The sequence below is a fragment of the Anolis carolinensis genome, chromosome 2, assembly GCF_035594765.1.
Source record: "Anolis carolinensis isolate JA03-04 chromosome 2, rAnoCar3.1.pri, whole genome shotgun sequence".
NCBI lineage: Eukaryota > Metazoa > Chordata > Lepidosauria > Squamata > Dactyloidae > Anolis > Anolis carolinensis.
Window position 1 is genome coordinate 130517787 of NC_085842.1, and position 25570 is coordinate 130543356.

The window sequence follows — 25570 nt, forward strand, 5'->3', positions numbered from 1 at the left end:
CTCAAATTCAAGCTTGTTTTCTGGAAGATGTGGGGGACTTAAATGTCAGGGGAACAACTCCATTCCACTGGCTGTTCATCATCAGTGTGACATTGGATGTAAACCCACACACTCATAGGTTAAGATGAATTAAGATTCTGTATTTTTAAGACATTTTAAGAAAGGTTGTACCAAAGAAAATTCTAATTTTATGTGCAGCCTTCCAGATTTGTGTCAAGTACCCTCTTTAAAGCAGTGCTTTTACAAGATATCTGATGTAGAGGAAAATATTTTTCCAAAGACTACCAGTGACTGGTACCATTCCCACGGTAGCCAATGGCTCAAGGATTAGCCCCTTAAAAAGTTCTCTCTTAAAAGAATCAAAACAAAGCAGTCAGAAACAGAATAGTATTAAAATCAACTTTTATTTGGCCAATGAGTTCCATTTCTTTTTGCATCATGGATGCCCAAAACTAATCCCAAGTCTGCTGAAACACGTTTCCCTCCCCATAGCACTCCTTGGCTCTCAAGTACCCCCCACAAAAACAAGAATTCTAGTTACCGAGTGTCCTTTTTGTTGCATTCTGGCATCTATTTTCCAAACAGCTCTGTAAATACCTGGGAAACTCATTCACAAAGCAATATGTGAGCAAATCTTATGTTTATTCAGGGGGCAGGGTAGTGGCATGAATCAAACGTTTGCCTTAGGAGAAGGAGCAATGGAGTCCTTCTTCCTCAGTAGCAAGTCTCCCGACTCTTCCTGATCTTTGGAATAGAGATACTTTGTTCAGTCATAAAGGGGAAGCAAGACTATGCAGTGAGTTAAGAGGACTTACCCCACCCCGCTCATGCATTTTCCTTTCCCTGGGCACTATGGTGGTCAACTTAGGACTGGCCTTGATGTTGGAATGGCCCCTCAAACGAGAACAGAGAACAGCTGAGACAGAATAACCAAGACCCTGCTGGGCCAACAGCAGCTCATGACATTTCAGCAAGTGTGACTAAAGTTTGAAGGAGACGTTACTAGCAAAGCTCCCAGATTAGGCAACAAGACACATTGCCATGTCAACCTGCTTTTACCCAGATCACAGAACACTGCAGGAAAAGAAAATGTACATCACAGTGTATACATGAAGAAAACAAAGTCCCCTGTAGGGTAGGCTACCTGGCCGGTCCGGTCCCATTTCCAAAATAAAATAAAAAAAGACTAGAACAATCAATTTGACAGAGAAGTTAGGATGAAAGGTTACTTTTGACCATTCCCTGTATTCTTCAGCCAGCAGCAGTCTTCTGGATTGAATTTATTTCTGAATTTGCTTGACTGCATGAGCAGGCAGCCACAGTGTAGTGTCTGGGGGAATATGCAGATTGGACTCAACTTTACAGTTCATCTTTTTTAAGTGTAGCATCCTCCTCTTCCTCCCCTTCAGCATCTGGCTCTTCCATATCCTCTAGATCTTCCAGATCCTGCTTAGAAGAAAAGATTAAAATGTCAGTTAAGAGTCAAACAGACAGTTTCTTTGCTCTGCTATTAGCTTTACTGGCATGCTAACTAATTTATCTAGCTTAAGTTCAAAAACTGAAGTTACTTTCAGAGACCGAGCCTCGGTTTCAACATATGCAGGCCAAGAAAGAATGTGTGCTTTTACAAAACATGTTCTGGACAAAAATAGCTACGCAAACAGTTAATTACAGTCTTGAAGCATTATGACAAACCAGGCAAAAGAGGACTTTCAGCCAAAAATTAACATTTAGGCTAGTTGGCTTCCCATTTTCCCTACATAAAAACTCCAAAAACTACTTGTCTGGATCAAAAACAGTTAATGAATAAGTAGGGATAGCATCAAACTCAGATGACTGAAAGCATTACCAGTAGCCTCTAAAGACATATCAAACCATAAATGTCTACAAATATGAAAATAGTCAGGTGCAAAACTGAGGAAAGTGCCTGGATTGAGGTAACTGTTTCAATACTTTGATCCTATAACATTAAGTACCCTATGTAACATTTTAAGTTAATCACCTATGGTTCTTGTAGCTCCCAGAGAAGGAGCAAGACCTGTTTATGGGAGGAAATGCACAACAAGCCACATTCATGTTCATTCCAAAGAAAGCTCTGCCTGAAAACCATACCAGTCCTTCCTCAAGGTGATAAATACAAGCAAAGTATACAAAGATTAATTTTGGAATGACAGTAAGGCAGTACTCTGTACTGCAGATATAACTAGCTGTTTGTAATAGTTATTATTTTTTGCTGCACAAAATACCAATATATTTTTGTTTAAGTGCATGTTATACTATTTAGCAAAGGGCTGTAGAATTGGCTAACAAAGAAAATGTATGAGAAGACTTGCAACCACTTACAACAAACCACATATGATCCTTTTGATTAAACAATCGATGAATGTCAGCCAGCTCTTCAGGGTCAGGAGAACTTTATCCATGCATGAATGTCTACATTTACTAACTTCAACCTAATTACATGAACACATGAATCCACTTGTATACATCTGGCTATATATGTGCGTGCGTGCATATCTTTATGCCTGACAAATCAAATTGGAATCTCCATGTTTTATAGGGCTGAACAAAATAAAACTGTCTGAAACAAAACTAAGCCAGACAACACCATTCTGCTATATCTCAGTTACATGTTAGTACACTATCTGATGCCTGAAAACAAACAGTACAAACAGTAAACCTGGCTATCAAAAATACCTTGGGCAGCAAAGCAAATTTACTCTTGAATCACAAAAACCAGTGCAGAGACATAAGGACAACCAGAAACAGATAAAACTAATTCACTGTAAAAATCAGGTGGCTCTAACAACAATTGCAGGCTTAGAAGTGATGTGCACAGATTTTCACCCAAGATCATGTTCAAGTTAGAAAAACCACGAGAAGCTACTTTTTAAAAACAACTCTTCCCAGAATCTCCCAGCCAATATGGTCACTAGCCCATTCTAGGAGTGCTTAGTCTCACAACGCAGAAGCCATTGCAGAGTTTTCAGCAATGCACAGATGTGGGTAAGGAAAGATAATCAATTCTTTATTCTGGCTGACATAACTGATAAAACTACAGCCTTGAAGACACAGAGATCCCAGCTGGGATGTTGGCATGTGTATTTAGGTTCACCTACCGTTCCTGTTGGACTGTGAAATAAAACCAACAACACTGCACAGAGCTCATGGCATTACCAATGACAACGGCTAACAGCAAGAGAACAAGCCAAGAACTGCAGCACATGCTGAAAGAAAACTGACTTAGGAGGGCATGCAAACCTGGTATCCAGTGCTGGAGACTAATCCAGCCTAGTGAGGGTTCATCCCATGAGAGCTACAGATAGTTCGGTCAAGTCTGAGAGAAATGTAAACAGTGTTTCTTGAACATTTGTGATTATCTTGGAATGATGCGGCTTTTGACAGGCAATGGCGATTTGTGCCGACTACTGCAGTTTATGTGGCCCAGCTAGTTCACATGGAATGGCAGCTATTTAGGAACACCATTACCACCACAATCTGGATATACCCAGCTGTGCTTTGTGTACAAGTTGCTATGGAAGCAGCATTCTCGGCTGTCACAAGGAGCCATAAGTAGATTCGACAGACAGAATTTCCCCTTCCTCTGGGATCACATCCAAACCCTACCCTGGAACTGCACACGTAATGCAGCCCCAAAGGAGTCCATGGCCCCAATTTCAGATACTCACATCTTCGTCTACGCCACCATCTTTTCCACCACTTTCCAGGAATTTCTTGAAGCCCTCCAGTGTCCTCTCACCATTGTAGTCTACAACCTACAAAGGCAAAGTAGCAAGCAAGTTAGCACTTAAAAGAGCAGTGCAGAATCTTAGCAACTGAAGAATTTGCTCTCTGAACAGCGAAGCAAAAGGGATTGGAAAATTCACCATGCCCATATGAGCAACCAGTCACTAGACACATGTGATTGCTATGAGGAAAGAACAGCCCAAACATGAACAGCCCACTAAGCAATCTACCCCACTCTAACCTCCTACAAAACCATCACATCCCCGCTCCCTAGAACTCAACCCCTCCTGCAAGGAATGTTTGGGAGGCAGCATTTTCCCCACCCCTCATATTCTAAAACCTTCATGTCCAACAGAAATGTTGCAAGAAATCTTTTGCCCTCTCACCGTTCTGCCAGGACCAGCAGGGAAAAACTTGAGAGTAGGGAAGCTGTGGACCTTTACTGCCTCAACCTCATTGGCTGTAGAATCCATCTTGGCTATGATAATGTTTTCATGGTCCTTGTAAGTCTCCCCGAGTTTATCCCAAATGGGAGCCAATTGTTTGCAGTGGCCACACCAGGGAGCATCTGCAGGTCAGAAGGCGACAAGTCAATTCAGTATCTACTTAACAAGAGCCAATCCTACATTCCATTTCCTGGCAAAGTTGGAGAAAAGTTCCTTTGAAGACCACCGCTGTCACGGAAATACTTACAGAATTCGACAAAGACATTCTTAGTCTCATCAAAAGCCACATCCTCAAAGTTCTTCCCAACCAGAACTCTGACAGGTTGTTTATCCCAGTCATCAGAAATCTCTTGGCTCATCAGATGGGGCTGAAACAGACAGGCCAGAGAAGCAGCATGAGAGCTATAGCCTGGAATGTGCCAACAGGAAAACCCCACCCCACTGTTCCAAGACAGCCCCAAACAACTGACAGACTGTGGGCTATAAAAAGGGAGATTAATATAGACTTCCTCTCTCAAGGTCAACCCTGAACCACTCATGTTCAGGCCATTACCTGAAGGTTGAAAGCTGAATTTTACAAAGAGGAGGGCCATGCATACAAAAACTGCTACAGTCCAGGAAGCAAGACTGAAGGAATGCACAAGAAAGAAACTGAGGCAAGTACAAGACCACTTCCAAGACTTTCTATAGAAAAGAGCAAAGGAGGCGCCCCACTGAGCATTTTTAGATTAGAAAGGCCCTTTCAACCGGTGGTGGACAAAGTGCAATTATCAAGATGTCTGACTGCAACTCTTAGCATTACTGGCTATGGTGTAATCCAAAAGTATCGGAAGGGCTGCATTCCATCCATTTTTATCTAAAGGTTTAGCTTAATCATAAAAGGGCTGTGGAAAACACTTTGCCCAGCTCTGGCGTAGACAACTTTTTATCACTGTGGGTTCCTCCAGAAGACCTCAGCTACTTTTTTTGTGTCAGGAGCAACTTGAGAGACTGTAATCACTTCTGGTGTGATCGAATTGGCCGTCTGCAAGGACATTACCCAGGGGACGCCCGGATGTTTTGATGTTTCTACCATCCTTGTGGGAAGCGTCTTTCCCACATGTCCCCACATGGACCTGGAGGTGACAGAGGGAGCTCATTCGTGCTCTCCCCGAGTTGGATTCAGACCAGCAACCTTCAGGTCAACAACCCAACCTTCAAGTCATCAGTCCTGCCGGCACAAGGATTTAACCCACTGTGCCACCGGGGTCTCCACCTGAGCTACTACTACTACCAACATTCCTGGTCAACGGCCATTGTAACTGGGACTGATGGGAATTGTAGCGTATAATATTAGAGGATGCCAGAATTGACAACAGAGTTCCCCAGAAAACTTGCTAAAGCTATTTCCCTTGGGTATTTGCTCCATATGTGAACTACTCTTACAATTCCTCAGTCCTATGTTTACTGCTAATTGAAGAAAATGCATTCCATTTCTCAAAAGGGTGACACTTTCTGTAAGAAGAAACGTAGTGATGAAAAGAAAGCGAGAACAAGGCGGAGTTGAGAAAATGGCTGTAGATGTGACAATTGATGAAAGTAATATCCATCTTTGCACAGCTGCTGTTGTCTTCTCCACACTAAAATGGAGGGCCTCCAAATGCTCGTGCAACGTGAGGCCGAGGCCATGTTGCCTCTTCTACATACCAATAGGATAAATGCAGCTCTTGGACTGGAAACACCATCTCAGTTCCATGAAGAGCTCTCTGATTCGAGCTCACTTTATCAGCACATTAAAGCTATTTACATACTGGCACCATGCCCCACTGACTTTGCCCTTTGGGTCTCTCAGCATGAAGCTCTAAATACTATGCTGTTGGGCGTGCTGCAAAGCTATCTTGAAAGGATTCCCACCACGTGACAATACTTAGGTTTTATGCCATATGTGGAGCTGGAATCACCTCACAGGCTTGTAAAACCCTAAAACCCCATTTAAAGAACCCATTACCTTAACTTTGCCCTCCAGGAACTTGTTGCAGAAATCCCTGATGTTTTCTGGAGTCAGTTCATCCGACTCAGGTTTATACTTAGTCATTTCTTCCTCAAGAGTAATGAGGCGTATGGCAGGGCACTCCTCTTTCTTCAGGCCAAAGAACTCCAAGATCCTCTGGTTATCAGTGTGGTCACTGTCTATAAAGATAAACAAAATCTGGGGGGAAAGAGGGGAAACAAAAGGAAGGAAGGCAGGCATTAAAGAAAAATGTGTACGACAGTGTAAATGCTCTTAAGAGCTACCCAAGTCCTCAAATAACTAAAACTGTACTATTTACATGAAAAATAGTAAATACCAGATTTGAGTAGACCCAATCTTTGTACAAGTTCAAGAAACATTTAGAAGACAACATTTGTGAAACTTATCAACAAAAAACTCAAGGAATTCAAGAAGTTCTGACAGTTGGGCAGGGCCAGGAGGGAGACAGCAAAACACTATCCTGGAAAAGGGGCACAGATGCCTACGTAGATCAGTGAGTCACTCCACATGGCAACTTTTTGCTGGAAGTCACAGCTGTCTATACTAAACACTAAAATAAAAACATAAAATGTGGCAGGGATAGTTGTGTGCACTTGTTCCACATTTGTCCAGGCAACAGGCACAAGAAAAATAAAATGGGCAGTCACTTTTTGCTCCTCACCTTCCCTTTGAAGCTCTCTGCAGCTTTTTTGAAGTTATCCAGTTTTTGTTGGTAGTCTGTATCACTCTTGGGTAGGAACAGAAGGATGTGAGTTTTGATCTCTCCTCCAAAGATTTTGGGTGCAGTCTGGACAAAAAAAAAAGATGCATTACTGGAAGAGCCCTGGAAGGAACCTTGTAATCTATGCTTCTGTGCACTCGTCTTTCTATTTCCTGTTTGCCCCGTGGTATACCACTTGAGCTCACTAGTCCCAACAAAGAGCACAGATTTGCCAAGATACAGGCCATGTCACCAGCCCAGTTCTACCATCCTGATCACACAATTTTGTCTGGTGAGTCACTTCCATACCTGTTCAGTAAATTCAATCACCAAGGGCAACTGGTTTGATTTGATGAAGTTCAACAGGTTCTCCTTTGTTATCTCCCCATCAAAGTTGTTACGGCCTTCATCAAACTGCAGGAAAGACAAATCTAATCAAACCCATGGACTTCCAGTTCAATAAAATCCTACTTTGTACTGAAAAACAGCAATGCATGGACAGGTTAAGCACTTGCCATACTTCTAGAGATCAAGACATGCTACTGCACTGTTTCCTGAAGACCCAAGCATTCATTAGGTATCTACCTCTCATGCTTGCAATGAAATGCTAGCTAACACAGAAGATAGATTGCAGAAACTAGAAGCATGCCTGGGGAGGGTTACCAATGGTTTAAGAAGGTGTTATGGGCTAAAGTACCCTGTCTAGCTCCTCACTTAGGTTTCAGAAATGTGTAAGATAAACATGAAGCTGTCCAATCTGTAAAATGTATATAGATCACTGTACAACTGTTCTTGGAACATTTTTTAAAAAACACTAGAAAAAAAGGATTATGTCTGCAGGACTCCTGTGCCATCACTCCCTTCCAGGCCTAGGAGTGCACATTTCACATTGCAGGCAAGGCACAAAATTCTTTTTAAAATCCAGGGTGGCATCTTAACCAAAGCTATCATCTTACTAACAAGCTAGATCTAAATTTCAAGAGGAGTAAATTGAGTACCAAGGAGGATGAAGTTTGGCACAAATTGGGACAGCGATATGCACACACGCATGTTCTCAAATGAGCCTTCGTCAACACACAAGAATGTCTTAAGCAAACACTCAGGACTCTTCTGCAAATCTCAGAACTGTGAACACTGGCATCTGTATTCTAGTGAGCAGTGAGTCTAATAAGTCTGGTCACCAGACCTATTAAAAAGGAAAACTTCCATTAGGCTGCAAGCCACACTATGAATTCACTAAATAAACAGCACTTTATACAAAGGGCAACACACCTCTACAGGGCTATTGTTTGTGAAATAGAAACAGATTATAACTCCACTGTCAGAATGATTTTATTGCAGAGCAACACTTATCACACTGCAGGTTCTCAAAATGTTTTCGGGAGAAGGCAACATCAGCACAAGCTTCTTCAACGTATGAGACAAGGAAGGAAAAGCTCTGACTTCACTGTGTGGACTCCTACCAGTAGTACTTCAGAGCAAGCACACATAGATGGATGACATAGAACACCTTTTTTGAAAAACTAACCACAAGATCTATTCCTAGTATTATTAAAACTTCAGAAGTCAAGAAACAAAAGGCAAATTAGGCAGCAAATGTGTTATGGCTAGATAGTGCTGGGGGCCATATAGTCTTGATTTAAAACTCATTTTACAGAGGCCATGGCTCTCTCTCTCTCTCTCTCTCTCTCTCTCTCTCTCTCTCTCTCTCTCACACACACACACACACACACACACACACACACACATATAAATAATATCTCTTTCAGGACTATTATCACAACTAATGTATGTGTAAATGATGGCAACTTCTAGAAATGCTACACAAATTATTATGCATGTTGTTATTTCAGCCTATGTAACAGTGGAAACTGTCAGAAACCTCATGAGTGTCACTTCCATAAGGTGCAGAATCAACATCCATTTTAAAGAATGGTGTGGACCTATAGCATTTCTGTGTGCCATTTTTACTATGGCCTAGGACGTGCTGGGCCACATCCTAACCCAGTGAGAGGAAATTATTCTTACCCTCCCAAAGACAAATGGTATCTGGCAACTTCCTATTCCTAAACAGTCCTAGGAAAGAGGATATTGCATTTAAATGGTAAAATCACAACCTCAAGAGACTTCTGGTTTGCCATTTGACATGGACTGGTATCAGAGTGGGAACTTCAGAGCGCCTTGTGCAGAGTGTGGCATGTAATCTCTGGGCTATAGTTTAACCAACCTTGTTTGAGAAAAAAACATGTTGACTCTTGATAGATTTTTCATAGTTCAAAAAATAGCCAAGCTCCTTAAGGCAAGAGGTCTAGAATTAAAACAAGGTTCTGCAGGATGAAAAGCAAAGGGGAGGACTGGGGTTACCAGACCTGAAATTGTACTTCGAAACATGCATACTAGTTTGGATGAAAGATGGGCTAATCTTAATAAAAGAGACTGTTAAAATTATAAGGTCATGATCTATGTTTCGGATGGCATGCCTATATATGATATCAAAAAGCAAAAGTACACACAGACCTTAATCACCATTTTATAAGACGAGCCATACTAAGGAACAAGTACAAAATTAAACTGTATTCAAATATCAGTTTCTTACAAGTTAGATAAGAAGAACAACACTGGATTACAGAGATTTAATAAAACATGAAGATGAAAAATACAGATTAAAACTGAAGAATGCAGGACCTACAGTGGTACAGATATAGGGAAATGAAAAAGGAAGATTTGTACTGGACAGTAAAAATATGGGATTTGAAAAAGAACTGTGTACTAATGAAGAACACCTTATTGGAAAAATATATAAAGTATTACTATATATACTCGAGTATAAGACAACCTGAATATAAGCCGAGGCACCTAATTTTACCACAAAAAACTGGGAAAACTTACTGACTTAAGTATAAGCCAAGGGTGGGGAATGCAACAGCTACTGATAATTTCACAAAATAAAAATAGATACCAATAAAATTACATTAATTGAGGCATCAGTAGGTTAAATGTTTTTGAATATTTATATAAAACTAATTTAAGATAATAAGACTTTAATAAGATAAGACTGTTCAACTCTGATTACCTATATACTCGAGTATAAGCCGACCCGAATTTAAGCCAGTCAGGATCCTCACTTGATTATAAATGGTACTGAAGACGGAAATTGAAACAGAACTGATAAAGGGTTGTATGATTAAATGGGCACAAAATGTCGGGCACAACATAGAACTAGATAAATGGGGAAAATGGGGACTATTGGCTTAAAGAAAATTCGATACTACAATTTTAAGAGAATTTCTTTATAAAATGATGAACAGATGGTACCTGACCCCAGCAAAACTATCTAAAATGTATACTAAGGGAAGAAACAACAAATGCTGGAAATGTAAAGAACTTTCTTCCGCATATGGTGGTCCTATAAAAAAGCAGGAGATTTCTGGGGCATTGTACAAAAAACACGGCAAGAATTTTTTCATTCAAATGTACAATTGGAGCCCAAATTATTTTTATTGAGAATGCCAAATAACCAAACAAAATCACGAAACTATAAAGTATTACACTACATGATCATAGCAACAAGAACAGTATACACACAGTTCTGGAAGAAGGCAGACCTCCTAACAATAGAAGAATGGACAGTTAAAATCTTTAAAATAGCAGAAATGGACAAATTAGCAATGATGAATTAAAAAAACACACAAAAAGCTTTATCAAGGACTGGAAAACATTGCTAAACTATATTAAAAAGAAAGAAGGAAAAGTTTTTATAGAAGACTTCATAATTTAACCCATTATAATCTGTGTAGGGCATTTACAAATAATAAATTAATAATTAGCAGGCCAGAAAGAAGAATAGAAAAAGGATACAATTGGAAGGAAGAACAGAATTATATATGAATGTCTCCAACCCAAGGGATGGGAAGTCACCAAATTGGGAGGGGTGGGAGGAGGGGAGAACATAACCAAACATGAATATTGTATAGATGTTAAGAAGTATTGTACTGGTTCATGCATATATACATGTATATAGATTTGATTCACTGTTATTTATGAATATGTAATATGTAAATTAAAACAAAACATTAATCTCAAAAAAAATAACTTAGCTCCTCTAAGTTCTAGGCAGGCTAATCAGAGACAGATGTTTCCTCTAGGATACCTGAGAATTTTACTTCCTTTGATTACATCTCTGCTTGTTCACATGGGCTACATTGAAACACTCAATACATTATTCTGATCTATGATAATAATTTGCACTTATCAGTGTGAGGTCATTTTGTTTTGGACTGAAGGTATCTCTCTTTAATAAACAACTCATCCGCAGATTAAAAGAATGGATAGCCTCAATGAGGAAAATGGGGTCCCACTTGGATATACTGCCTGCGGCTACCAAGATGACAACAGCCCTAAGTAGACCCACTTGACAGGTATCAGACTGCGGAATCAAATTTATTTTTGATCACCATTTATTTTTGCACATTGTATCTTCTTTTGGAACAGTTCTGATATTATTAGTAAGCTGCCATGGCATTTCTTTGAAACCATCAAACTGAATATAAAACAGAAGGGACATCTCTCGAGCTTCTCTCCGATTGCCAGCATTTAATCAATTTGGGAGGCTTTTAAATTTTGTGTCATACAACAGCCCTAGACAGAAGGGAATACGACTTCTAAAAACATTGATTATGCCTGGTTACTCAAAGCCTCAGATGTATTTGACATCAATGTTTAGGTGCTTATTGTGAGAACTGCAGAACTGTACTGGCTGCCCTTGAAACAAAGACTTTTTGCCTGGATCAAGCCAAAAGGAAACCTGTTTACCTGGTCTTTGGTAGAATCCAGACTTGCACAACAGGGGCTGATGCAAAGGACAGTGTATATCAAAAGCATTCATAAGAGGGTTGTGAACAGCTATGGATAATTGGCTAATCACAAAGGCTACTTGGAGTATCTAGTGTGGAGTGTTAGCCACCTTGAGGCAGAAAGGTGGGATATAAAGACCATAATACTTCCTCTAACCCCTGAACAGAATCTAAAGCAGTTTATGAAGTGCCAAACATTTCACTGGATATACTACCATCTTGAAAGCCTGACTGAAGCATAGGGGAGACGTGAATCTGAAGAAGTTGGGATTCCATTTCCATTCACAGAATGTGCCTGCCATTAAATGAACAAAGGCAGCTGGGAAAAGAGCCTGCTCAGCAACCAAAACTTCACACCTGCTTGTGTAAGTATATACACCCATAAGAGGTTGTAACCCTAACCATAATGCATAAACAGTAGTAGGTACTCAGGGACAAGAAAGCTATCAAACATAGTTCTTCCTCACAGCTGAAAGAAACAGCCTGTTATTTGCGGAAGTACAAAAATAGTTCCAGAAACCAAGTTCAAAGCTTGCAATCAACATAAGGGGCTCTCTCTCTCTCTCACTCACACACACAATCTTTTGTCATGCTAATTAATAAGGTGTGAGAAGTTAATATATTTTTTCTGGTCTGAGATGAAACCTGAAATGAAACTGCCATTCCCCCCACTGGTTACAAATCAAAGGACTGCATGAAAAAACTACTCGAAACCAATAAAAACCCATCAAAGTCTCTCCCATTAAAAAATCACCTTTGGACTGATGCTGGGGTGAAACACCCCAAACAAACTTAAAAGGGCAAGAATTTGCTACCACTAACCCTATCACCTCTCCCAGAATAAACAAAAAAGGCAGCTAGAAATGATATCACATCACTTCAGGTGCACTGAAATCACTACTGTGACAGGCAGGCACAGAAAGGAAAAATGGCCCATGCCATCTTTGCAGTTGCCCACTCCTGCTCTAAGGAATATGTGCTGCAATATAGGCCAAGATTCTCTCCCTTCTCAGCTAAAGAAGGGGGATAAGTTATCTTGTAATATTTATCCATGTACAGCTGGTTTTTTCCATTAAATAAATGCACTGTGTTAACCTCCCCAAAAATGATACCACAAATAGTTTTGGAACCAATTACCTGAAGACTGCTCAATAATAATAATAATAATAATAATAATAATAATAACAACAACAACAAAAACAGTTATACCCTGCTCCATTGCCCAAAGGACTTGGGGCGGCTTACATTGGGACAAGCCCAAAAAAGTATTACATCAATAAAAACAGTAACACAATAAAATCACATTATAATAACACTTCTCACAAAAGTTAAAATAACTTAAAACATAGGCAGTAATCCCAATCCGTAGTCAAGCACTGTGAAGAAGTGTATGATTATATTTTGTTTATAGATGACATGTGTATTTGATTTTGTTTGAACAGTCAGGTTTGGCTAAGTTTAAAATGGTGAGTATTTGAATTGATGATGTGTGGGGGAAGGTAGCCATCTTAGAATGCTAGAACAGGTTACCCTAGCAACAGGGGCGGAGCCAACCGCCGTTTGGAAAGGAAAAGGGGGAATATTTAAAAACCCAAGGCAGTCTGTGATTTCCATTCACAGTGAAGGAACTGATTCTTGTGTAGAGAATCAGGGTGGCTCAAATAGAAGAGTTTGAGTCAGGTCTAAAATAAAGAGAATTATTTTAGACAGTCTGTGATTTTCTAGTCACAGTGGAGGATCTGATTCTTGTGAGGAGAATCAGGTTGGCTCAAATAGAAGAATTTGAGTCAGATCTAAATTGGACCAGACTAGGCAAGTTAGGTGACTTGTCTAGGGTCATTTATAGAGCCTGTGGATTAGGGAAAATTAATCCCAGTGGATCCAGGAGGATCAGGGTTTAGTGTAATCCAGAGAAAGTTTGACCACCTCATATCCGTTTGTAACCATTAAGCGAAGTGCCTTTAACAAGTTATATGAAACCATCAAGCTCTGTACCTGCAATAAACTTGTTTTGATTTTATTCTAACTAAGCCTCTGTCATACTCTTATATTAAGTTAAGCAACATCAACATCTGAAGTGGAGCAAATAGAGAAAGCTTAAAAGAACCAGTGCCATCTGCCTGACGTCTCCTCCATTGGTGGCAGCGAAGAAGAAGATAGTCAGAGGGATTCCATCTCTGTCACACATTCCTGTCAGACACCTCACCTCTGTACATATTGGTGGCAAGCGGAGGGATTCAAAAGGGATTCCATTCCCTGTCACCCTCAGTTCTGTACAAGCACCATAGGCCATTTTAAGGAGAATGGAAATTTGAAAATGTGTATTCTTCGGTGACTAGGGATGGGAAAGACTAACGGTAATAAAGTGCATGGAATGGCCAAGGCCTAGGTAAAGCACATGGACAATCAATTATCAGTTATGAAAAGGCACCTGTGAACATCCAAGTTTTCAGATTCTTCCGGAAGGAATCCAGGGTGGGAGCTAATCTAATCTCCTTTGGGAGGGAGTTCCAGAGCCTGGGGGCCACCACCGAGAAGGCCCTCTCTCTTGTCCCCAACAACCGTGCTTGAGACGGAGGTGGGATCAAGAGGAGGGCCTCCCCAGCAAATCTTAGAGCCCGTGGCATGCTATCTTAAGATTCTGGGAAGTCGAAAGAGATTTCCTACTCCTGAGACTTCTCTTCTAACAGGGATACTATAATCTGAGAAAGCATTTCTGTAACATGAGTAACAGCAGCCAAACCCTTCATTTTTTAGTTTTCTACTGCAGCATCTCAAGTTCTCAACTCTGAACAGGCCAGTCAACAATGCTGACTAGGCTCTTAAAATGCATCTTCCTGTTCGGTTTTTAAAATCCTTCCAGAACATTCAGTTTCCAGTATTAACGCAATGAAGAGGGCACAAAATACGTCACAATTCACTAGAATTAACGCAAGCGTTATTGCAGCTCATAAAGCTACTCTTAATCAGCTGCAATGCCTGTTTATAAAAAGCCCCAAGGTAAAACCAGTACCGCCCTCTATAGTTCAACCTTACTAGAAGCACCATCGTTGAAGGGAACAAGAGGATCAACAGCACAGTTAAGTGTAGCCCTACAAATATTTTAGGACTGCAACTCCTATTGTGCCTAACCAGTTGGGAACACTTGGAGCTGCCGTCAAGCAACAGCAAACTTTGCCCATCTCTGGTCTTATAATGAATGAGAAGCTTCTCAGGGTGAAATAGTTGAAGCAGCTACAAGTTTCCTACCACACACATATAAAGAGAAGGAAAGAAGTGGGCTGGAAAACAGTGGGAGAAGCAGTGCCAACGGCTGCCAGATTGACTTAACACAGATCGGCAATTTTTTCAGGCACTCACCTTCTTAAAAAGAGCAACCCCATCTTTGCTGAGCTGGTATTTGGCAAAGACATCGCTGCTGGAGGAAATCCCAAAAGGAATGTCATCGATGGACTCTGCTGCCAACAAGAATTGTTTGGCAGCATTAGACTCTGCATCCTGATAGAGAAGTAAAATGATCCTTTTAAAAACTCCACATCATGCCCAAAACTGTACAAAGAGCCAAAACAGAGTAAGAAAATAGATAGCAGAGTTTAGCACTTGTTTAAGCTTCATATGACTGCTGCATTTAGAGATAGAAAAATAAAAAACCATCAGCTAAAGCAATTAGAAGCCTCACCGATTAATTTCACATACTTCCAGCCTCTGCACAAATCAGTTTAGGCCACAAGGGAGTGCAATCACTCCCCTGTCCACAATTGATGAGCATTTGGGGTGGGGTGAAAGGAAAAAAAAGGAAGATGGCCCTGCAGACTGATGACCTCACTCCCACATATCGCTACAACACAAAATCCACAACACAATGCCTCCCCAAAGAAAGTGGCCTCTGAAAAAAATAAAAATTTTCCCACCCCCTTGAAAGAAAAAAATTACCTTAAAGAACCCAATCACAGCAACTTCATTGGCTTCCACAAGTTCTTCAGCTCCTGCAACATCCTTCAGTGTAGTGGCTGCTGGCCCTGTGCGCTTCTTCAACCAGTTCAGAATGTCATCCGCTTCCCTGCCAGCTTCATTAGCAAATTAAAAATCGTATTATAATATCCTCCATTATAAATATGCGCAATTAGCCTGATTGTGCGAGGGGAAAGTGTCATCTATACATTTATCATACAAGCAGACGCCTACAACTTTCTTTCTCAAGGCCAAGGTGCCACCAGAAGGTGCTGTTGAGCCACAAGGAGCGCTACTGAGTTAAACTACTAACATAATCCACATAACTCACTCTTTATAACATGCTGCTCTGAAGCCTGAAGAAACGGGCTTAATTACAGTTAGACTTTGGCCACATTATCGGTCCAGACAAACATTTCATTGAGTATTACAGTGAGAAATAAAGGCAACAAGTCTTCTCAAACTTCACACTTTGGCTTAAGTGCCACAAATATGCTGATAACCTTGTTAAAATGAAGCCTGTGTTTCAAATAGAAACCTAAGTTAGCAGGAATGGAAGAAATCCTCAACCTAAGTGCTCACTGTGCCACCTATTTAATAAAGAGAATCAGTTTGGAGACCAAAGGGCAATTACACATGATTTCCACCCCATCACACAGAAAAGGACCTGACCCTTGCTAGTACCCTCAAGTGAATGAATATCTTTAGAAGGGGCTAGATATTTCACTTTCACAAGGGTTCTGCCCCCTAACCTCAGTAAAAGTGGGGGGACAACTATACTTCAGAAGCTAATGGACTGTCCTTTACTGGAATTTTTCAAATTGAGCCTGGCTCACCACCTGGCATTATGCTTTAACTATAGATTTAGGCAATGGCAGGGGTTAGACCAAATGCCACTTGGTATTTCTTTAAGCTCCACAATTCTATGATGCATATAGGTCCTTCTTGAAGCTACTAAAAGACACAAGGACATTATATTGCATGTTGCGTGCACATATAGTGAGTTATTTAATGTATATTGTTTCTATCAGCAAGATACCCAAAATAATTTACAATAAATTATAAATAAAAGTACAACTAAAATATTAATTTAAAAGTTTTTAAAAACTATCAAATGGTATTAAAAGCCCAACTTCAAAACATTTTAAACTAATTCAAATACAATAAAAAAGAAAAATTAAATGCATTTCTTCTACAATCAGTTATGAGCCAATGGCTTCCTTAATAAAGCTGTGCCTGAAGGTAGAAGTGAACCAACTAAAACTCTTGTTGGAATCGGTCCCCCGGGTTAGTCTGGTGGAGCCATTGCGATGGCTCTATTAGAAGAGGGAACTGAGATGAACACCTGCAGGGACAGATAACCTGAACTAACATGACAAGATTGCAGATTGTGAGGGACAGTGGCCTCAAACATCAGCTGGGCACCAGTTTGCCTATCCGGTGGCTATTGGCAGATGCTCCAAGGTGGATTTCAAGGGTATTCCCTAAATAAACAGGTGGCAGCCCCACAGAAGCACTCCAGAAGAAAGTTCCCAGACAAAAAATATTTTAAAATTGATTTTAAAATATAAATAAATACAAAGCACTTATGATCAAAGAGGAAACAGCTAAAAAAATGTATGGCTTTGTTTTTGTTCATGGAGATAGAGAGAAGAATCACGGTAATATTTTTTTAGAGAAACAATGTTGTTTGAATATGAGGACAGGAAAGAAGACAGACATAAGATAAAAAGTTTTACACTTACAAATTTAAATATTCTAGGACCTATATGCATTAACTTAGGTTTCCACATGTTAATATAGGAGTCACTTGTCTAGACCAGGGCCCACAAACTAAGGCCCGTGGGCCAGATGTGGCCCTCTAAGGTCATTTACCTGGCCCCCACCCTCAGTTTTAGACTTAGGCTTGCCCAAAGTCTGAAATGAATTGAAGGCACACAACAACAACAATCCTAATTAACTTGACTATCTCATTGGCCAGAAGCAGGCCCACATTTCCCACTGAAATCCTGATAGGTTTATGTTGGTTAAAATTGTTTTTATTTTTAAATATTGTATTGTTCTTTTGTTGTTGTTGTTCTACAAATAAGGCATGTGCAGTGTGCATAAGAATTTGGTTGTATTTTTTTTCAACAGTCCTCAACAGTCTAAAGGATTGTGGACCAGTCCTCTGCTTAAAAGCTTTGAGGACCCCAGTCTAGACAAATCCTTTGCATAACTTTCTGTTCCTGTGACAAGTGGATTTAAAAAATTTGGGTTGTCGTGGAAACAGGGATTGGGGATAAAGCTTCACTGGAGACACCTTTTCCAATGACAATTCGTGAAGTGAATTTCCCTTTCTAGGGGTAGATTTTCTCTCATTTCCTGTTGTCTTACTCCCTTTTGTAACTAGGAGTCATATGTATATCAGGTTTCCAAGCCTATGTGACACCTCCAAGAAACAATGTATGGTCAAGAGCTATCATTTAATCCTCCTCCTTAGTTCTGAACTAGAGAAGAATGATTATGCCCAATTTCCTACTCTCTAGGTAGCTTTAGATCCCCCCATGTACAGAAATGTCCTGTAATATGCAAAATCATAGAAACCAGGAACTGAAGAACATGTACTTGAAAACCTATACTTTTTTCAAAAGACAAATGTTTTTCTTGGAAATAGTTTTCAGTGAATTTTTCTTTTAGCAATAAAATTCATATAAATTACATTAAAATATTTGCTTGCATACTATAACTGATAGAATTTATATTACAAAAGTGTTCAGAAGGATTAGTGAACTAGTGGCAAATTCTAGTTTTTCAGTGAAAGCCAGCATAATTGATAAGCTTTGTACAACTGTTCTGTAGCTAGAGTCAGAAATTCAGTACATGCAATTGTTTCTGAAGACTGCCCAGTCAAGATACAAGTCTACCCCATTGTAAATGTTTCAAACTAATTTGCTAACAGTTTACCATGTGGGAGGATAAAGTGACACTGTTTACTGATTAATGATGTGCTAGTTGTTTTTAATGTATCTGAATGTACAATGCTAGGATCTTTTGCTCTACACTCTGAAAGCAGCGCTTCAAAGAAGTCTGTTACCTGAACCTTTAATGCCTCACCTGTGTATTCTTTCGGGGAAGATTTATCTCCGTTCTTAAAAAACTTAATAGTGGGATATCCTCGCACACCAAACTGCTGGGCAAGTTCTGACTCTTCTGTGGCATCCACCTTAGCCAGCCTGATTTCAGAGTTCTCAGATTTCAGTTTAGCTGCTGCCTTTACATACTCCGGTGCCAGAGCTTTACAGTGGCCACACCATGGTGCATCTGTGGGAGAAAAAGACCAGAAATACTCAGCATCAAAGCCATTGCATGCTGTCTCTGATATTATCTTTGCAACTTCCAACCACAGAAAAGCAGGTACAGTATAAAAACCATTCCATGAAGATTGCTCTGGAGAGCAAGTAAGAGTAACAGCACTCCAAACCAGTTATTCCAGAGCAGGCATGGGCAAACTTGGGCCCTCCAGTTATTTTGAACTTCAACTGCTAGAAATCCCAGCTAGCTTACCGGCTTTTAGGAATTGTGGGAGTTGAAATCCAAAATACCTGGAGGGCTGAAGTTTGCCATGCCTGTTCTAAATCAGTGGTTTCCAAGCTTTGGGCCTCCATGTGTTTTGAACTTCAACTCCCAGAAATCCCTGCCAGCTTACCAGCTGTTAGGAACTGTGGGAGCTGAAGTCCAAAACACCTGGAGGCCCAAAGGTTGGGAACCACTGAGCTAAGTCAACAAGAGATTGGATTACCTAACCTACTTCGTGATTACATTATCAAGGGAAAAGAGCTTGCTAACTGGCAATAAACATTGTGGGAGTTCAGAACAGACAGAAAAAAGAAAGCCTGTCTCTATTCTCATTAAAAAAGAGGTAATAGCAACTGTAGAAAATTACCATAGTTACATACCTTTAGGTACAACCACCCAACTTGTTCTGGCTATAAAATTAATATTATGTCTCAAAATTTTAAGTCAGGTATTCAGAAACGCAAAACTTTTTCATGAATTCTGGAACTCGGGGTGCATCTGCACCATAAAATTAACAGTTTGACACAACTATTACTGCCATCATGCAATATTATGGAATCATATGAGTTTTAGTTTTGCAAGGCCTTTAGTGCCTCACCAACCAACAACTCCCATGATTCCACAGCACTGAGTCATGGCTTCTGGGGAGGGCCTGCTCTCAGTCCCACCTCCTTCGCAGGCGCAATTGGTGGGGACGAGAGACAGGGCCTTCTCAGTGGTGGCCCCTGGCTGTGAAACTCCCTCCCCAGTGATATTCAATCAGCTCCTTCCCTTCTAGCCTTCAGAAAGGAAGTTAAAACATGGCTATGGGACCAAGCTTTTGGAAAATAACTTCAGTGCAATAAATGAACATAGAATCTGTGCAATGGCAATTGGAATGGCCCTGAATTACATTTTGGATTACATGATTTTAATAACTGGTGTACCTGTTTTTAGATGTTTTAATTCTTTGGTTTTAATGTAGATGTTTACCAATAGTATGTTACTTTAATGGCACTGAATTGTTGCTGATATGGGAGGCCGCTCCAAGTCCCCCTTGGGGTTGACAAGGGCGGGCTGCAAATATGGTAAATAATAATTAATAAACAAATGGCAGTTAAATTGGTACCCAACTGCATCAATTCAGCAGTGCAGATGCACCTTAGATAGATATGGTGAAAAAGAACAAATCCACTTCATTCCTATGTTTTCAAGCAGCAGGTGCTTAAAAGCCTTCTTCAACCTCTGAACATCTGTGTACAAGTCTCTCTGGTGTCAGGATTCTTAGGACTCTCTTAGGGAACTGCACAAATATGGCCTTCAGCAACACAGTTATCTTGGGCCTTTGAGGCCTTCAGTATTCCTCCACAAAATAGTTGGGAGATGCAGACCCTAATCCCTGCTGGATCCTAGGCCCAGTCACTATTTTAGCATTTCTGGTTATTGGTTTTTGCCGAGCATTGTTTTGATGAAGTTTCAATGCTGCTGTTTTACATTCTTATGTTTTATTTAGTTACGTTTTTATCTGGATTGTTATATTTTACTAGGTTTTATTTTATCATGTTTTTATTGTCACTGATTGTTTTGTTTTTACATCTTCTGGACATTCTGTCCCATACGTAAGCCACCCCAAGTCCCTTTGGGGAGATGGTGGCGGGGTATAAGAATGAACTTATTATAACTGCATTTTATGAATTTTAATATTTTACATTGTAATGATGTATGTGAGTGATTGTAATTCTATGACTTTATCGTTTTAGATTCATGTATTGTCTATATGTGGCACTTCGCTGTATTTTGTTAGCCGCCCTGAGTCCTTTCAGGAAGATGGTAGGTAAAGGTTTTCCCTGATGTTAAGTCTAGTTGTGACTGACTCTGGAGAGTTGGTGCTCATCTCCATTTCTAAGCACCAGCGTTGTCCGTAGACAAGGTCATGTGGCCAGCATGACTGCATGGAGAGCCATTACCTTCCTGCCGGAGCGGTACCTATGGATCTACTCAAATTTGCATGCTTTCGAACTGCTAGGTTGGCAGAAGTTGGGGCCAACAACAGGCGCTCACCCTGCTCCCTGGATTTGAACCACCAACCTTTCAGTCAGCAAATTCAACAGCTCAGCGGTTTAACCCGCTGCACCACCAGAGGCTCCTCGGGGAGATGGTAGCAGGGTAGAAATAAATATACTGTATACATATACATATATAATTACTTCCCAGGCTGCTGTGAGAACAAAAGGAGGCCTTGCCGAGCCCTTTCCCATTCACTGTGTAAAAGGCGAAGAAGAATCGCAAGTGGCAATCACCCAGGCGGCACACCCCTCAATTTGGGCGGCTTGCACCCTTGCAGACACACAGCCCGAGGCTGAACCGGTTTCCTCGCGCCTCAAAGGCCCGCTAAAGGGAGGAAGGCATTCTTGGGTGCATCTGCACTGGAGGATGAGTGCCGTTCTGGCTGGCAAGGCTCAATGCTATGGAATCATTCGTTTGGCAAGGCCCCAGCACTCTTCGGTAGAGAAGGCCTTGTGAAACTACAACTCCCAAGACACCAAAGTGCACTGGTTTCACAGTGTGGACGCACGCCGCCCGCCCGCCCTTCCCGGCCCCAGCCTTCCTCTCTCTCCCGCTCCGACTCACAGAACTCCACCAGGATGTTGGGGAACTGCTCCAGCGCCTGCTCGAAGTTGGCCGTCTTCAGCACCAGGACGCCCTCGTCCTCCTCGAAGTCGGCGGCGGAGCAGGCCAGGCCCAGCAAGAGGAGGCCCAGGAGCGGAGCGGTCTTCATGGCGATGGCGGCGACGGGAAGCACGGAGACCGGACCAGGCGAAGGCACCGCGAAAGAGAACCCTCTCCCCCGCCTCTCCGCTTATAAACCCGCCCTTTTCTCCCGTCTCTGCCACCGCCTCCTATTGGCTGTTCCCGCCCTCCTGCTCTCCGGCGCCCATTGAGCCGGAGTAGCGCCTGGGGCCCTCTTCGCGCTCTGATTGGCCCGCGCGAAAGGTCGCGTCACCTTTCCTTCCACTTCCGAACTAGCCGGAAAGTTTCCTCTGTTCCGTCGGCTTTGATTGGCCACGCTGGCCTCTTTGGTACTTTGCCATTGGTTAGAAAGGCTGCTTTCAGAACTCTGTTTAGCTGCTTCTGATTGGTTTGGATTGACGATCATTTTCCTCGCCCCGCCCCCCCACTTGCTACTTGCTTTGGAACGTGGCATTCGCGAAGCAGGCCCCGCCTAGTTCCGCGCATGCGTGGTTGAGCCTATCAGGCCGACGTGGTTCGTGTTTGATTCTGACTGGACCGTGGGCTGTGGTGTGCCCCGGAAACGTAACTCAAGGAGGAAGCGCTTCCAGGGAACGACGGAGGAGGGGTGAGAGGAGGCGGCGGCGGACACGGACAAGGCATTACTGCTTTGTTTTGGGAAACTAACCTAGGAAAAAGTTCCTGTGAGTTTTCCGGGTTGTATGGCCATGTTCCAGCAGCTTTCTCTCCTGACGTTTCACCCTCATCTGTGGCAGGCGATCTCAGAGGTTGTGAGGTATATTGGAAACTAGGCAAGTGGGGTTTATATATCTGTGGGAAGTCCATTTTCGTCCACAAGCATGTGGACAATTTCAACAGAAAATGAACAAAGTCATGAAATCATGAAGTCTGCCTACCAGTATTTAAAAACTCTAAAATCAGGACTGTCAATAAAGAACAACACTCAGAAGACAGTGAATTCTAGACAAGAAACAATCAAGTTCAGCTAACATCTCCCAGCAAAGGATTCCTCCAGGCAGAAATCAGCCAGGCTTTGAAGCTGCAAGGCTTTTCAGTGCTAATCAAAATGATTAATTGCAACATTCACACTATCCTCAAACAGACAAGAGTTCTTTCTCCCATCCTGGACCTTCCACAGATATATAAATATCGCCTCACTCGCCTAGTTTCCAATATACTTCACAACCTCTGAGGTTGCCTACTGTAAATGTGGAGAGAATGCTTCTGGAACATGGCCATACAACCCAGAAAACTCACAGCAACCCAGCGATTCCAGCCATGAAACCTTCGACAGCTCATTGTTAGTTTTGCGATTATATAAATGGTCCCGCTTAAAAACTTACGTCTGTATAATTGGATCTTTTATAAAATTGTATAGGTGATGGTCTAGAATTTCTATTAGCCCAACCTGGTGAGACTGCAGCTCCTATTAGCCCCAGATCTAGTCAGATGGAAATCCCATCAACCCAGATCTGACTTGATTGGAACTGGCAGTGAGGCAGCACTCCGGATGTAGGTGGACTACAACTCCCATCATCTTGTACTATGCCTCCCTCCCAAACCCTGCCAGCATTTGAAGTTGGATCATGAAGGGTATATGTATGGTACCACTTTTGGTCCAGGTCTCTTTGGTGAGATATATGTGGCTCTCCAGATATGGGGTGAACTACCATCATTCTCAATCATCTCTCTTCTCCCCCCTCCAAATCCATGGCAGTATTTTAAGTTGGATCATTAATGATATGTGTACCAAGTTTGGTCCTCATCCTTGACACCTGGTAGAAGCCTTTGTGGATCAAGCAAACATACATACTTTGACTTCTCTATACTGTATTTCTTCAGTTCTTAGATGCACTTTATTTCCTACATAAAACATCTCCAATACTGGGGTTTTTTTTTTTGAATTGCAATTTTTATTGGTAGTTGTAGTGCACCCGTCTTGCAATTGATGGCGTCTTACAGTCAAAGAAATGAGAATTGATTGATAGAGAAATGCAGCTAATAACAGCACTGGTGATGCTTTGAAGATTTAAATAAATACATTTATAGTGTAAATAAATGTTATAGTATTGTATTAATTACAATTACAAATGCCATCTTAATATAACATTTTATGTAAAGTTCAAATGACTGTCTTGCACAACCATGCTCTGCTTGCATTCTCAAAGCACAGGGTTGTAAACCTCTTTAAAATGTCTTGTCATTTTGCTTTTCTGTCAGTCCTGTTAATGATGTCCACATTTATCAGATGGGAAATTGCAAACACACACAATTGAGCATATGTACTAAATGTCTATTCAGAAGTACACTAAAGCTTATTTTCTGGCAAGTGATCACAGAATTGCAACTTCAGTAATATCTCCTTTTAAAAAGCAATGTTAGCCCATTCTTTCATAAGATAGGGTTTTAGTAACAGTAGTCCTATTTTGGGGGGAAAAAATCAGTTGATTTCAGAGTAGGAATACCACAAAACCTACCTTCACTGAACCTGTGAGGAAGATGGGTGAATGTATTTGTTCCTGTGATTTCAACATGCAATATTTTGATTTTGTTGATCATAGAAATTCTATTCTGCTTTCCATTCTACTCAAAGAAACATGTCACGTTGAAGGAGAAACATTTTAAAAATGCATAAAATAGTAGGATCAGCTGATCTGTTTTCCCAGTATGACACCCTACACTGCTTGGAGTGATTATAGTTACTGTATTATGAACTGAATCTCCTGTGAAGCAATTTGAAAAGAATGCAACAGACTGAAAATCAAATATCTTTTGAAAAATTCTTGACCTACCTGTAACAACCCAAGAATCCTTTTGTGGCCATAGCTACAGAGTACCAAGAACACTTGAGTAAACACTATTGTAACCTAAGATATGTTTACTTACATATACAGTACTTAGTTTAATTTATTTCTAGCTGAGTGTGCATAAGATTGCAACTTCTTTCTAATTAATATAATAATATTTTTACTCCTCATGGCTCAAGGTGGGTTACAAAACAAAACACATAAACACAGCAAAAACACTACAAATACACAAACGTACCTCCATAAAAGTTACATACCAAAACATATCTCTGTGAAATACATGTTAAAACTGAGATTAAACAAAGGACATACATTACAATTCATGTTTATGTTTAAAGACAGTCTGGGTAGGCCTCCCTTAAATTCTGATAGCTGATTTAGCTGTTGGAGCTCTACCGGCAGGTTGTTCCACATTCTTGGGGCAGGCGATGAAAAGGTTCTCTGTGTGGTGGTTGCCAGTCGGGTTCTGGCTGGTTGGAGCAGACGCCCCACGGAAGATCGAAGTGTGTGGGGCAGATTGTATGGGAGAAGACTATCCTTTAGGTAACCTGGACCCAAACCATGTAGGGCTTTAAAGGTCAAAACCATCACCTTGTACTTTGCCTGGAAGCCAATTGGCAATGAGTGAAGTCACTTTAGGATAGGTGTACAGTGTTCCCTCACTTATCGCGGGGGTTGGGTTCCAGGACCACCTGCAATAAATGAAAATCCATCAAGTAGGGACACTGTATTTATTTTAATATTTATGCATTATTTTAGTAGTTATA

General features: G+C 41.1%; 1 protein-coding gene across 2 annotated transcripts; it reads right to left on the bottom strand.

The window, feature by feature from the left end:
- Window positions 1-385: 385 nt before the first annotated feature.
- p4hb (prolyl 4-hydroxylase subunit beta) lies at window positions 386-22113 on the bottom strand. 2 transcript variants are annotated; one of them, XM_008104595.3, is made up of 11 exons: window positions 21877-22113; window positions 18805-19011; window positions 15691-15824; window positions 15118-15255; window positions 7214-7318; window positions 6866-6991; window positions 6181-6381; window positions 4441-4561; window positions 4134-4315; window positions 3690-3776; window positions 386-1449 (listed from the first exon to the last, which is right to left on the bottom strand). In XM_008104595.3, exons 1-11 carry the CDS (start codon window positions 22022-22024, stop codon window positions 1360-1362), a joined length of 1539 nt encoding a protein of 512 aa, XP_008102802.2. In that variant the 5' UTR covers window positions 22025-22113; the 3' UTR covers window positions 386-1359. The 2 variants fall into 2 exon arrangements, with proteins under 2 accessions (XP_008102802.2, XP_003217370.2); XM_003217322.4 differs by having other exon boundaries at window positions 386-1446; window positions 21877-22111.
- Between the last annotated feature and the right edge of the window lie 3457 nt (window positions 22114-25570).